Source organism: Lagopus leucura, unplaced genomic scaffold (genome assembly GCF_019238085.1).
Source record: "Lagopus leucura isolate 7727_CA_CO unplaced genomic scaffold, USGS_WTPT01 Super-Scaffold_100051, whole genome shotgun sequence".
NCBI lineage: Eukaryota > Metazoa > Chordata > Aves > Galliformes > Phasianidae > Lagopus > Lagopus leucura.
The window spans coordinates 401,372-415,457 of record NW_024962297.1 but is presented as its reverse complement, the minus strand read 5'-3'; the positions used below and the strand labels follow the sequence as shown (position 1 = coordinate 415,457).

General features: G+C 44.2%; 1 protein-coding gene across 9 annotated transcripts in view; it reads left to right on the top strand.

Moving 5' to 3' along the window:
- The window catches only part of PUM1 (pumilio RNA binding family member 1), a 66,028-nt gene that overhangs the window by 20,509 nt on the left and 31,433 nt on the right, over positions 1–14,086 (top strand). For 7 of the 9 annotated variants that reach the window (XM_042885551.1, XM_042885550.1, XM_042885549.1 and 4 more), the window contains 4 exons: positions 3,477–3,585; positions 6,107–6,285; positions 8,454–8,620; positions 9,404–9,674. In XM_042885551.1, coding sequence (XP_042741485.1) covers positions 3,477–3,585; positions 6,107–6,285; positions 8,454–8,620; positions 9,404–9,674 — 726 coding nt within the window. The remainder of the gene's footprint in view (positions 1–3,476; positions 3,586–6,106; positions 6,286–8,453; positions 8,621–9,403; positions 9,675–14,086) is intronic. The other 2 variants (XM_042885552.1, XM_042885545.1) reach the window with 1 other exon arrangement.

The following is a 14,086-nucleotide window of genomic DNA, read 5'->3' as shown; positions in this document are numbered from 1 at the left end:
AGCTTGTTGTGCCTCAGTAACACAGATGCACAGGAAGGTGGTTCTTTTTTCTTGCCTAGTTAGCTGTGCAGTTTGTGGTGCTGTGTGTGAAGTTCATACGTGAGCACAGTGGCTCGCATGAATATCGTGTTTGGTTCCCCTTTGCCCTTCTATGCTGGCCTAGTGGATTTCCTCTTACATGTGTTTTTTTTTTTTTTTTTTTTTGGTTAAAGCTGCCTTTTTTCTTTGAGTCGAAATAAATTTTCTAAGTATAGAGTTTACTGTTGCTTTCTTGAGTATACGAGGAAAATGTATTTACTTTTTGGAAACTCAGGAACATATGGCAGGAGTTGAGTTTTCCCATAAACCAGATGATGTTCTTTCCTTGGCTAAAAAATGCTCTAATGCTGCTCAGCTCTTCCTGTCTGCTTTCTGCAAGTCTGTGCTTCTTCTCATCTTTTCATTTGAGCTTTGCCCATTGCACACTGTGTCCCTTTACACTGTGAGGTATCATTAAAGGACACAGAATCACAGAATCACTGAATGCCCTGGGTTGCAAAGGCCCACAGTGCTCATCTGGTTCCAACCCCCTGCTGTGTGCAGGTCACCAACCAGCAGCCCAGGCTGCCCAGAGCCACATCCAGCCTGGCCTTGAATGCCTGCAGGGATGGGGCATCCACAGCCTCCTTGGGCAACCTGTTCCAGTGCCTCACCACCCTCTGGCTCAAAAACTTCCTCATATCCAACCTAAACCTCCCTTCTCTTAATTTAAAACCATTCCCCCTTGCCCTATCACCATCCACCCTCACAAACAGCCATTCCCCCTCCTGTTCATCTGCTCCTTTCAAGTACTGGAAGGCCACAGTGAGGTCTCCCTGGAGCCTTCTCTTCTCTGAGCTAAAGAAGCCCAGTTCCCTCAACCTTTCTTCATAGGACATGAGAAGCTTTGTTTAATGGGTTTCTGTTGCTTTCTGAAATGGTGGAGGGAGAGCAGGTGTTGGTGGGGTGCTGGCTGCAGGGTTGGAGGAGCTGGGTTTTGTGATGGGGGAACTGCTGTGTTTGGGCATGAGCTGCTGGTGGTCACTTGTCCTTGCGGATGTCTTGTTTGAATGCTGCAGAAAGAGGAGTGGTGCAAGCTGCACTGCTTCCATTGATCACTTGGGAGGCTCATGAGCAGCTTATGCTGTCACTAATAACAAAATCTAAAGTCACCAATAGGTATCTAAAAAGCAAGTGACCTGCTGATCTTGTGGTGTTTCTGCCTCTGGTTGCGAGGAAGGAGCAGCCAAGAAAAATGCTGTTACTGCTTTGTGGGTTGAGAGTTAAAATAACGAGCTGGGTCTTGTTCTCTTGGTAAAAAGAAGACAATAAAATCCGGAGGAAGCTTAGCACTTACATTACAAAGCTTTCTTACTTAGGTGTTTTTTTTTCCCTGTCCTCTTTTTGAGAGATTTGGGTGGAGATGACTCACTGCTGAAAAAGAGATTAGAAGTAGAATGGGATATCTGGTAGGGAAAAGGAGCAATAAATGGTCTTTCTTGGGCAGCACAGGGAGTTTTGGGGTGTGGGTGGTGTGCTGTGATCCAGGGGCTGGGAGCAGTGGAAGTTTGGTGTTTGAGGATCAGAACTGTCTGGAACCTAGTGCTAAAGGGAGACTTGTAGGCACTGTGTTCATGTATGTGTGAATGTCTGTTCAGTGGGGAAATACTGGTGGTGGGTGGTTGGACTGGATGACCTTAGGGGTCTTTTCCACACTTGGTGATTCTATGATCTGAGAGTGGCTTCCTAGATTTTAGTATTGCTGATTAGGCTGTGTGAGTGCGGATGCATTGGTTGGGGGGGGGGCTTGTATAGATCTTACCCAGGTTGTGGCAGTGTGCCCAAAACCCTGCAGCTTGAGGCTGGGCTTGGAGCAGTAGTGCTGCAGTGCTGAGCTCTGTGCCTGCTGCACACCTCTGTCCTCCATCTTGTGTCTGCACAGGCTTCTCCCTGACACATCTCACTTTATTTTTTCCTGTGCTTGTTTGTCACGTGTTGATTTTAATCTCAGCTGATACCAGTGCAAGAGCAAAATCACTTCTAGGCAACAGCAGCATTGAGTGTTCATTCAATTACTGGGTGGAATTGCACTCTAGTTTGCGGCGGGACTTTCTGAGAATTTGGAAGGAGTTCTGCTTTTCGCTTGCTGCTTAGAATGAGTGCTGATTGCATTATAATACTTATCTTAATTATGGTGTTTCCTAGTTATCTCAATCTGGGGACATCAGAGTTAAGCTCATGCGTACAGAGCTGCTTTGTGATGCTGGGTAGGAAGGTCTTCCTGAAGTGAAAAGTAAAGAGTGAGCTCTGCTTCTCTTTGTTCACTGCCTTAAACCAGAGGGCTCTGGAAGTTGTGAGCTCTGAAGTTGTTTGCTGTTGCTTTGCCTTCACCCCACAGTCTGTTAGGCTGTAGCCTTAAATTAGTACGCAAGCTGGCGGAGTATAGAGCTATCAGCACTAATATATATGAGATTTGACTTATCTAATACTCTTGCTTGTGCTATGGTAATTCTGTACAGATGCGAGTACTTGCTAATCTTCCAGTTCCTTGTTTTATTCCAACTTCATCAGGCAAGGCTCTTTTATTTTTTTTTTTTAATTTGCTGTGAATGTGGTGTTGTTTGCTGTCCCAATTACATACATCTCATTCAGCCTGAGGATTTAATTGAAAGATTGTATGCTTGATATCCAAGGCACTTAAGGAGTGCTTGAAATTCCCTTTGCTGTATTTGGATGCCACACAGTGTTTTAAAATGCATCCCCTAAATAGTGCACGTTGCTCTTTTTGCCATCTTCCGAGCTTCTGTACAGTCTTCCTTGAGTTATCCGAGTCAGTGGTGACTTGTCCTCTCCTCAGTGAGTGCATTGCCTTTCTCCTCTCATCTTGCAGGAACAATGCCTGCGTGGCAGGTGCGGTGGCCCAGAACTGTTCACTCTTATTATTGTTTACCAATAACCTTCATAGCACTGGGAGCCCTTAACAGTCATTAAGTAAGTGAGAAGTGAGAGCTCTTGGCACCTCTTCTGTATTCTATCCCTGCCAGCACCAGAACCTGGGTAGTCAAGGACTCCTGCTGGAAATGCTGGGTGGTTTTGGAGGTATCCTCGCAGCTCAGGTGGAAATCATGAGTGTTCTCATCACAGCAGTGCTCCTGCTAACGTTTTTCTTGCCACTTGCCTTTGTGTAGAGAGGCTGCACAATTGAATTGTATGCGTGTGCTTGCGTGTGCAGTGTCTGTAAAGCATTTCAGAATGTAAGAGGATTGCTGAGATTGAGTTATTGTCTCCATTGCTGTACGGCTTACACCCTAGGAGTGTATAAATATTTTGATTATAAGCATGTATCAGTTTGTGTTTAATGATTGACTCATGTTTAGAAGGGAGACGCTTATGGTTTATGTTTGCATTTTATACTTATTTTAATCATGCTTTGTTTTGTTTTTTTTTTTTAATTGCAGCAGCTGTTGCCGGGTAAAAAGTTTTGGGAATCTGATGATTCCAGCAAAGATGGACCAAAAGGGATATTTCTGGGAGATCAGTGGAGAGACAGTGCTTGGGGAACATCAGGTAGCTCAATTATTTACTTAATTTAGTTGGAATTGAACACAGAAACATGCAATTCCTCTGCTCAAAATTGCTGGCCAGTTTGGATGACACAGCTTTTAAAAAGTTTAAAAAAACAAAAAAACATCTGTTTTACATAATAATAATAATAATAAAACCTTTAAAACCACATTGTTTTGTGCTAGAGTTAGAAAGATATCCATGGGTATAAAAAGATTGCCAAGTGTGAATGCTTGTACCCTTACATTTATCTCCTTAAAAATTTTAGGTAGCAGTTAGAATTGGAATTAAAACTTTCTGATGCATTTTCTGCTTTGGGATGGTTTGCTTTAAGACTGAACAAAGACATTAGAGAACAACATTGGTGGAGGAAAAAAAGTAATTTTTAAATACTTAACGAACCAAAGCCCAAAAACATCAATTCTGAAATAAATGAAGAGATGTTTTGAATTAGTTGTGTTGAAGTTTATCTGCCAAGAATTTTGTTCTTGGATGGGAGACTGTCCCATATTTTGAACTTCAGAGGGGAAAGTGTTCAGGTTTATTTTAGCTAACTGGCAGAAAAACCATATGCATGTGTTGAATGTGAAATGTTGACTTTTAACTCTTGGTGCTTTCTATCTGTACTGACTGTGCTCCTTAGACACTGCTGGGCACCCTGTGCAGTATCCAAACTGTGCAGAGGCACAGCTCCAAGTGAGCAATTTCTCTGCTGTTTTTCTGTTCTGTTTTGTTTGCCTGGCAAAAATAGATCAGAATCTTCCCAGCTGAACGTTGCAGGCTGTGAGGCTGGGCAGATCTCAGGGAGCTGCTGCCTCCAGCTGTCTGACTGCAGCCTGCAGCGCGTGCATCCAGTCCTCAGCTGCAGTTTGTGCTGCTTGTGCTGAGGGTGGATTAAAGGGCTGAGCCGGGTTGTGAACAGCAACAGCTGAGAGCGAGACTTTCTCCTGTGCCGCCAGTTGTCGGGCTGGCTGCGTCCACCAGACGAGCAGGAGAGACGTGGGGGAGGCAGCCTCCTACACTGGCTGATGGCAGATCTCCATGAGTCAAAGCCTTTAGTCTCATCTCCTCCTTTGTTTATTCTCAGTTAATCCAGTGCACCTTGCAGCCTTTATTCCCGAGCTCTGACCTGCACTGCTGTCCGTGAGTCAGGGAAGTCAGAGTTTCCCATTCTGCTCATCAAAACCAAGGAGAACAGCCTTGAGCTGAGCAGTTGTTCCAGGTCACTGCCAGGGAGCACTGTGGAGGTGGGGTGTGCAAGTGTCCTTGGCCAGGAGTCGGGTTTGTTCCATGAGCAGTGGAACTGGTGAAGCCTGATTTTCCATAACATACCTCTTGCTCCATCCCTTTTCCCTTCTTCTGAGTCCACAGTATGCACTGCAGTCATCCGCATGGCTGTGGTCCTTCCCTCCTATAGCTTGTGGTAGGAAGAGAGCGTTTAAAGCCAGCGCTGCTAGGAGCGGTTCTGTCTGATAAAGGCTGCTTCTTTCTTCTCCTGAAGGTACAGGTGGTTATGCAGCAGTGCAGTGAAAGCTGCTGGGAGATTGATCCGGGTTAAAACTATCTCCTTTCTTCATTAGTTTTATCCCAGATAATTCTTGGTCCACTTCACTTTGAGGGTGGGTAAATACTCATGCTTCAGAGAGAAGGCAAGAAAGTGTAGCTAGGAGCAAGAATGGAATAGACCTTTTCTCTTCATGGTTTATGCCTTAGGGGGAAGCTGCAGTATCAGTGTCAGCCTCTTCCCCCAGCCCCTGGCAGCTGTGCTGCTGTCTCCCAGTAATTTTTAACTTGCTGGCTGTTACCAGTCTGAACATGCAGAAGCTGAGTACGTCTTCCCTTCCCTCACTGGGATGGAAGGTCACCTCCTGCCCAGCCAGCAGTTTCTGCAGAGCTTGCTAGAACTTGGAGACATCTATCCTTACGTAGGCTCTGGTTGGATTTCAAACCCTTGAAGCACAGACGGGATAAAGAGATGGGGCTGCTGCAGGAGGGCAGGGGGCTGGGAGGGAGGATTGAAGTTCTTAAACTTCTGTTGAGGAAATAGCAGCTAGGAGAAACTGCAATGATGAGATATGAGTATGGTCAGTCATATGACCAGGAAAACAAATGTAAGCTGGCATAACTGTAGGACGATGTTTTAAATAATAGTTATAGTTTAATAGTTATGGTTTAAATGGATACTTTTTTTCAATTTACTAACACGAGTTTTAATAAAAGTGAATAAACTTTGTTTTTTAATTGCAGCCCTCACTTAGAGACAAACTTCTGAAATTTTATGATTTTGGAGTTTGAATGCAGTTATCCCTTGTAGCTTTATAGGTCCTTTATACATCAGGAATGTATATGTATCCCTTGTAGCTTTATATATTAGGGCTGAGAAAGCCATCCTTCTCCAGTGGGCATCAAAGTCAAAAAGCTGGCACTTCTTAATACAATTAAGACATCGGGGAGTACATGTTTAATGACTTGCCTCCTTCAAATAGTTGGATCTACTTACAAGAATTACACGTTTTTGTTCCAGATCACTCTGTTTCCCAACCAATTATGGTTCAGAGAAGACCTGGTCAGGGCTTTCATGTGAATAGTGAAGTCAACTCAGTGCTTTCACCACGGTCAGAGAGTGGAGGACTTGGAGTTAGCATGGTGGAATATGTGTTGAGCTCATCTCCCGGAGATTCCTGCCTAAGGAAAGGAGGATTTGTAAGTCTGCCTGATTCTGAAATTTGAGTTTCCATTATGTTGTTTTCTCCATTTGCTGCTTTGTTTGTTTGTTTGTTAATCCATTCCTAGACGCGGATGTTCTGTTCTTTTTTTATTTGCTCTTTTATTCAGCCGTCTCTGTTAAAACGGGTAGGCCAGTGTCGACTGAGGGGATGCAGTGTGGGACGTGGGTGTAAAGGAGTTGAAGGTGGCTGACACCCCCTGGTTCTGAGGAGAAGCAGACCTGCAGGAGCACCATTTAAACCTTTTTTCTGTTGAAAAGTATGCAAATGTCCATGTAGCCAAGTGTGGTTTTTGGATGAACGTGTGGATGCTTTGTTGCTGGCTGAGAACAAAAAGCTCCATGTAATGATGCTAGGAGCATAAGCCACTCCAGTTTGGGAATGCTTTCAAGGGCATATTGTTTCCTGTGGAGAAATAGCATTAGTCACTGTTGCTTGGTGGGGTGGGGAAGAAAGCACAGTCACTGCTGCCTCAAATCTAAGCATGTGGCAGTGGAGGCATAATCAAGCCCCATCCTCACAGTGGGGGGAAAAAAGCCACATCTCAGCTCCGCCTCATCAGCTGAGTGCTGGATCAGTGAGAAACATAAAAGCAGAGTAGGTTTGTTACTGCTAGGAGACTGCTGTGCTCATCTCTTCAGGGAGCCCATTCCTGGTCTCCTTCATCCATCCTCCTGTTTTTCCCCTCATTAGCGGGCCCCTGATAACACTGTTGCGCCCTGAGCCTGAGAAAGATGATTTTTTGGAGGGAAAAAAAGAACAATCAGTGGAAGGAGTCAGTTTATCATCCAGAGTCAGAGAGGTATCTGCTGTGTAGTGCTGGTGGTCAGGAGGTCGGTTCTGAAACAAAGGATTTCATTTGTAAATACCACCTTGTGAAGGTGAGAGCAGAGCTCCAAATTTGTATTTATAATTGACATTTGCACTCGGGCTCTCAAGTATTAGTAAGAACAGTTAGATTTTATTTAAGAATAAACAGCAGACTATGATTGCTTTTCTCTAAATCCAGGGGAAAAAAACTCCCTCTCTACCACTAAAATGGAGGGAATGCAAAAATGTCCTGCTTTCTGTAGAGCACTTTTCATTCAGCTTCAGAGGTATCTTCGACAGCACCAAAGCTATCAGTGATAAAGATGTTTGTATGCCCCTTGCTGTTTTTATCATTAATTATGTTGTTTTTCCTCTCCTTTCTGTTGTTGAAAACTGCCAGTGGCATAATCACCCTTTATTCTTCTCCCAAGTGAAACACAGATGTAAGGGTAGGGATGCTGAGGATGCCACACAGCTTACAAAAGCGCTCAGCAGAAATGAAATCCTTCTTTCCCTTTTTAAAAATCTTTTTCTCAAAGTGCTTTAGGTTTGTATGATCAAGTTAGTGATCTATTCGGGTGCTCTTATAAGTTGCACCTTGACATTCAGTCTGCAAATGGCAGTAATGCCCCTGAAAAACGAGGCAGCTGCGTGGTGCCCCATCCTGCTTGAATGCATGCACTTGCCCATTCAGTTACTGCATCACTGACATGGAGATGCGAAGTGATAGAAGCAGGGGGTGGTTGGGTTGGGACCTCAGAGCCCCTTGCTGTGGGCTGAGTGCCCACATCCATGGCCTTGGGCACCTCCAGGGATGGGCCACCCCCAGCTCTGGGCAGCACGGCTGGGCCTCACGTCTCTGGGTGAAGATTTCTGCCTGATGTCTGACTAAATGTCCCCTCTTGCAGTTCAGAACATCTTCCTTTTGGAAAGGCACTAGTTCAGTTTATGCACCTTTGTACATGCTGTTGTATTTAACGCTCCCAAATTAATTTTGGGGTGCCTTGAGTCCAATTTAAAAGAGAGGTATTTGGTAAATATTCTTTAAAAATAATTTTGGGATGGAATTTTTAGAGTGGTAGAGTCAGGCTCTGAATTACTAAATGGGAGAAACTGAGGAGGTAGACGTAATCTCTTTTGGAACGAAATGAAAAGTAATTCCCTTGTTTCTTTTGATTGTGATCGACTATTTTGCTCTTTTTATGTTTTTATTTGTAAAAACTAGTGCTTGAAAATTACTTATTTATTGTGACATGTTTCTTTGATTTGTTAACATCTTGGAATGAAAGCAAAATTGATCTGAAACTCAAGCTTATTAATGTTTCTTTTGCCTAGGGGCCAAGGGATGCAGAGAATGATGAGAATGACAAAGGGGATAAGAAAAATAAGGGCACGTTTGATGGCGATAAATTAGGAGATCTGAAGGAGGAGGGAGATGTGATGGATAAAACAAACGGTTTGCCAGTGCAGAACGGAATTGACACAGATGTCAAAGACTTCAGGTATGTGCACCGTGCATTAGTGATTAATCAGCATCACACTTAATTACTTAAATTTTTTGCAAGATCTTCTGTGCTGTGAGAGCAATAGGAAAAACCTGGCTTAAGCAGTGTCGTAAGGATGCTATAATGTGCACATAGGAAAGCACTTGTGAGAAGGTGGGTGATAACTGATAATCTGTACTGAGCCCCCTAATTCTGCACTACATAATGTTATTTTCACACCAGTTGTTAACTACTTCGTGAGAGACTGCTTTGGAAAAATACCTGCTGTAGGTGTTGTCCCTGCTTAGAGGCTGGGCTAAACTGCAGTTGAGTTTTTGCACTTGTTCCTCACATCTCACGAGTGATGAAATTTGGGCTACTGATAAAATCTGAGAAAGCCTTTCTGTTTCTTGCTAGTTTGCTTGCTGAGCCTTATGTTGACACCTAGAACTGTAGAAGGAAAACAAATATACTGTGAGATGTTTACTGCTTGCCCTTGAATTGGGATGAACCATTTCTCACTTCAGTTCAGTGCTTATGTTGAGTAAGTAGGAAGCCATGACAGCTATTTCAAAAAGCTTTCAAGTGAGCTGCAGTGTCACAGCTTTGTTAATAGTTACACAGGTTGTTCTGTAGAATTTGTAAAAGGAGGATCTGAAATAGCTCCCTAGAATTTCTTTTTTTTAACCTAGTATCATCTGCATTATCTCTAGTGAGTCGTACTGTGTTGCTCTGAACTGATGTTGTGTGGCAGCGCTGAACGTACATGCTTAGTGATGGACCTGTTTCCTCTCTGTGCAGCCGTACACCTGGTAATTGCCAGAACTCTGCTAGTGAAGTAGATCTTCTGGGTCCAAATCAGAATGGATCTGAGGGCTTAGCCCAGCTGGCGAGTACTAATGGTGCCAAGCCCGTGGAGGATTTTTCCAACATAGAGTCACAGAGCGTTCCCCTGGATCCCATGGAGCATGTTGGCATGGAGCCTCTGCAGTTTGATTATTCTGGCACCCAGGTACCTGTGGACTCAGCTGCAGCCACCGTGGGGCTCTTCGATTACAATTCCCAGCAGCAGGTAAAGTTCTGGCACAGGGTCCTTCTCTGCTGCCCTGGTTCCTCCCCGGAGGTCTCAGGGTGTTGATGTGAGCTCAGGCTCTCGCGTTGTGGGCAGGATGGCCAAAGGCTTGGGGTGGTTTCTGTACACCATACATCTGTTTATAGATGGATCATTTCTAGCTTTTGAGTAAGTGTGCAGTGGAGAAGAGTTTTTAACTAATAAAATGTGCTGATCAGCAAAACTCCTTGAGCCTCTCGAGTGACTTACAGTCTGTCTAGCCCTGGGGCTGCAGCCCAGCTCTGGGGTCAGGGCAGTGCTTCTCAGAGGCCAGGCTCTCACTGAGCGTGTCTCAAAGCCTGTGATCGGCGTCCAGTACTACAGAGCTTATCTGAGCCCAGCGGGTTTGTTTGACCTTTTCTCCCATATTAGAGGCACAAACTGCTCAGCCCAGACAGGTAAAGCAAGTCCTTGCCTTGCTGTTTGGCCTCTCCTGAATGCTGGGCCAGGATCCAACCATCGACCTGTAATCTTGTCCTGTTCCTGCTCGTTGGGGTAACAACTGTAAATGTTTATTGCTTTCCTTTTGTGCGTGTAATATTCTTCAAAGAGGAGTGAAATCCTTTGTTGTAGCTTATTGCAGGAGAATTTTAGCAGCCCTGAGTTTCCTGGAATATCTGATCTTTTCCAGCAAAATAAGCCTGATCGGCGCTGTGTACTGAGGACGGGCTGTTGCCACGTTGATGCTGAAGGCCCACCTTCAGAGAGTTATCATGTTCTTAAAAGCAATATAAATAACTGCATTACAGTTCATTCAATTGTTCTGTTAGGTAGCATGCTGCAGTAGTTAATGGTGGACATCTTTAAAAATGATTAAGCTAAATAGCTGCTGTATAGTTCAGAAAGGAGAAAGAAGAAAGCTATTTTCAAGGCTTTGTCTTACTCTGATGTAGAACTTTTAAGTGCCTGTCTTTGCATATTTCAGCTTCTTAAAACAGAGAATCTTGTTTTGTTCTGTTCAAACACTGTTGGAGCTAAGCTAACTGATTTTTAAGGAAATACTAGGTTTAGGAAAATAACTGCAGAGATGTAAAGCATTTGTATTTTGTCTGGCAATCTTTTCTATTTTAAGTTAAGGCTCATTTGCAAGTTACTTTTCTCTCCTAGCCTTTAAAAAATAGGATTTAAAATAAACACATCTTGAGCCTCACAAGTAAAATGAATAAAATAGAAAAATCTCTCAAAGCAGTCTGCCTGGAAAGCGTGTGCGCCAACATGGATCTCTGGGTTCAGGCTCTGGATGGCCTTGTAGGCAGACCCGTTTCTCCTGTGTGAAGCAGATAGGTTCATACCTATGCAGAGCTGATGCAATCTCACAGTAATCTCATGCTGGAAGCTCTTTTTTCCGGGCTGCCCATGGGGCTGCAGAGCTCTGAGGCTTCTATAGCTGAGACTGGGTGGGTGTGCAGGGTGTCTGGGTAAAATAGGCTGTGTAATGCATGTGTTTATTTGAAAATTTCAGCTTAGTTGCAATAGCTGCTTACACCCACAGCAAACACAAGCAGCAGGCTTTTGTAAGTGTAGTATTAAAGACAGGAACTGGCTCTTATTTCTCTTCACTGCCACGTGTGCCCTCTCGGTACACGCTGGTGTAAATGCGGTGTGTGCTGGCTCAAAGAGGAGGACCCATTTCCTTCATGTTATGGCTGGCAGCTGCTGGTTCTCAGTATTTGCTGTATCTGCAGTTAAGACTTGCACTTCAAAAGACACATGTCTTTCATACGGGTGTTCTTCCATTTGCTTGTTGTCAGAAGAAGATGCATCCCGGACCAAGGATCTCTTCTTTAATAATGTCTTTCTTGGTCCGTAGGGAAGCATCATATGCTTTGAAGGGATTACAATTAAGTGCAGCTAAAAGCAATATTAGGAAGGAAAGGTCTTATCTCTAATCAGATTAGATGTGGTTGTCAGATGTTTATATTGCAGAAGCAACTGGATTACAGGAATCTAATTGTGCAGTGTTCCCATAACTGAGTAACACGGGCTGTGACGTTTTGGGTCCTTGAAATTCCCTCTGTGTCCCACACGCTGCAGTTGGTGCTTTGGCTGCATACCTGTGTGTGCAAACTGCTGACATCCTCCTGAACTACCTCACCTGTTTGCAGGTTAAACTGAGTGTAATTTGTAACAGGCTAAAATAGTCCTGTGAAGAGTTTTCTTCCTTTATTTCCACTTAGCAGATGCCACAATGCAGATATGTGGTTTAACCCAAACTCAGTGCACGGTTTCTGAATAAGATGGCAAAAATCTTTAGTGGAGTTTTACCTTTAGCCTTTGATTTTTTTGGAATCTGGGGCTGTGCTGTCAGCAGATGGAGGCAGTGCCTTGAGGCCTTAACTTCCACTAAATGCATGATGCTGATGATTGCCATTGCTGTGTGGCATTTATCTGCCCGAGCACAGCCTGAAATTCTGCTCTGCTCCCCACTCTGTGTTACAGGAGGTAGAAAGCTGCAGAACATTTTAGCTGTTCACACAGTTTCTTCATGGTAAATTGAGCCTTGGCTTGTAGGCTTAGGGAAACTGCATTTCAATTTAAAGGGATGTGAGAGGCTTTCCACAGACAGACGGAAGGAATCCAGCCCTTCCTCCTGTGTGCAGCACAATGTAAATGGCCTAAGCTTTGCATGTGGTTTTAAAGAAAGCTCAGTAATATGTCTGGGAAAGCAGTCATAGCTAAATCTGCAGGTTTCTTTGTGAGATTAGGGTGCAGAAGAGGGATGCTGCTGATACTCTGTTTGTGAAGCAGATGAAAGTGCTGTGCCCTGGCATCCTGTCCCTTTTTCTTCCCGTCTGTTACATTTTAGGTAAAGCATTTTTGTTCAGTCTTCCTCTTTGAGCCTTGAGGTGAACTCTAATGGCTGTTGGCAGCGGCCATTTGCAGCGCTGGCTGCTGTGCCCTCATTTCAGCAATGGCAAATAGACAGAGCTGGTGTGGAACTGGAGGTCTGGAAGTCAGATCTCACAGTGAGCAGCTGCGAACAGGAGGGAAAGCAGACAATAATAGTAGTAATAAATAAAAGCCAGTGGGGGAAAATACTCGTGCATGGAGTAGCTGGTAGTAATTAAAAAATGAATCCCTGGGATACAGTTGGGAGATGTGGAAATCTTCCCAGTAATTTCTGAGCACTTGAAACATTATTTTCAGGGAAGGTAAATGTTTCTCTTGCCCCTTGGACCAATGACTGGTTATGTAGCATTGCTTCTGCTTCTTGCTGCGGCACAGTGCAGCCCAGCAGGCTGGAGTAGCTGAGCCAGGGGTGCAAGAGTGTGGAAGTGGGTGAAGTGTTTGTAGCAGAAGAAAGCTAGAATGCGTGGATCACTGAGATCAGTAGAGCAGGAAACCAGGCTCATTGTTCATTGCTGCAGCAGTTTGGGGTTGTTTTGTTTCTAAACTGATAGTTCTGCTGACTGATCTGAGAACACGCTGCTGAAGGCTCCCACAGAGCCAGGATCCTTCAGTCCATGTCCCGTAGGTTGCTGTACGTGATGTGCATGCTTTATTGAGCTAAGCAATGGCACCATTTGATCCAGCTGCTAACGGTATAGCAGAGAACTTTATATAAACATCAGGTATTGCTGAGTGCTTTTTTCTGTGTGAAGACCACTAGACCAAGGGAGGTGATGAAATCCCTGCGGGTGTGTGATGCGTTTCCCAATAGAGCGTTATGGTACTCCTCAGCTGTGCACAGGGGCACCTCCAGGGGTCAGCAGTCAGTGAGGAAGGCAGCAATGACTGGGTTGTGATCCCCAAGTACTGAGTTTCCACCTCGTGATCTTTGCGTGTTGTTTCTCCTTCTGAACCTATAAAAAAAGAGAAGAAAATGGATGGAGGCTGTCAGCTGTCCTCATTCATATTTTCTGCTTAAACAACACAGCTCCTCTTCCCGCTCTTAGGAGAACTAAGTACAGTCTGCCTATAATTGCATCTCACTTTCTAAACGATTCTCTGCTTCTTGTTGGTTGCAGGTTTCTGCCAGAAATTTGGGCAGAATTATTATTGTTGCTTTTGACAGCAGAAGCTTTGGTTGTCTTGGTTGAGACTTTGAAAGGAAGGCAGGGATAATAGATGTGAAAATTGTATAGCATTTAGGCACCAGTATTTTTTTTGTTTTGTTTTGTTTTTTCCCCAAGCAATTGCAGAGAGAAGACACAGTGGTTTATGAAGTCATTCACACCTCAGAAAAGATCACTTTGGGGAGTAGATGGGAGGAACGTTGCTCCTGAGAATTTTTAGGGTGGCTTTCAGGATGTATTTTCAGTGCTCTTACTGGAGATGAACAGTGGTGTGCTAATGTTGTGATTCAGGGAGTGTTTCATTGACTTAGAGGCATCTCTGGCACAGGAAGTGAGCTTAGTAAGAGTCTGGGTGAA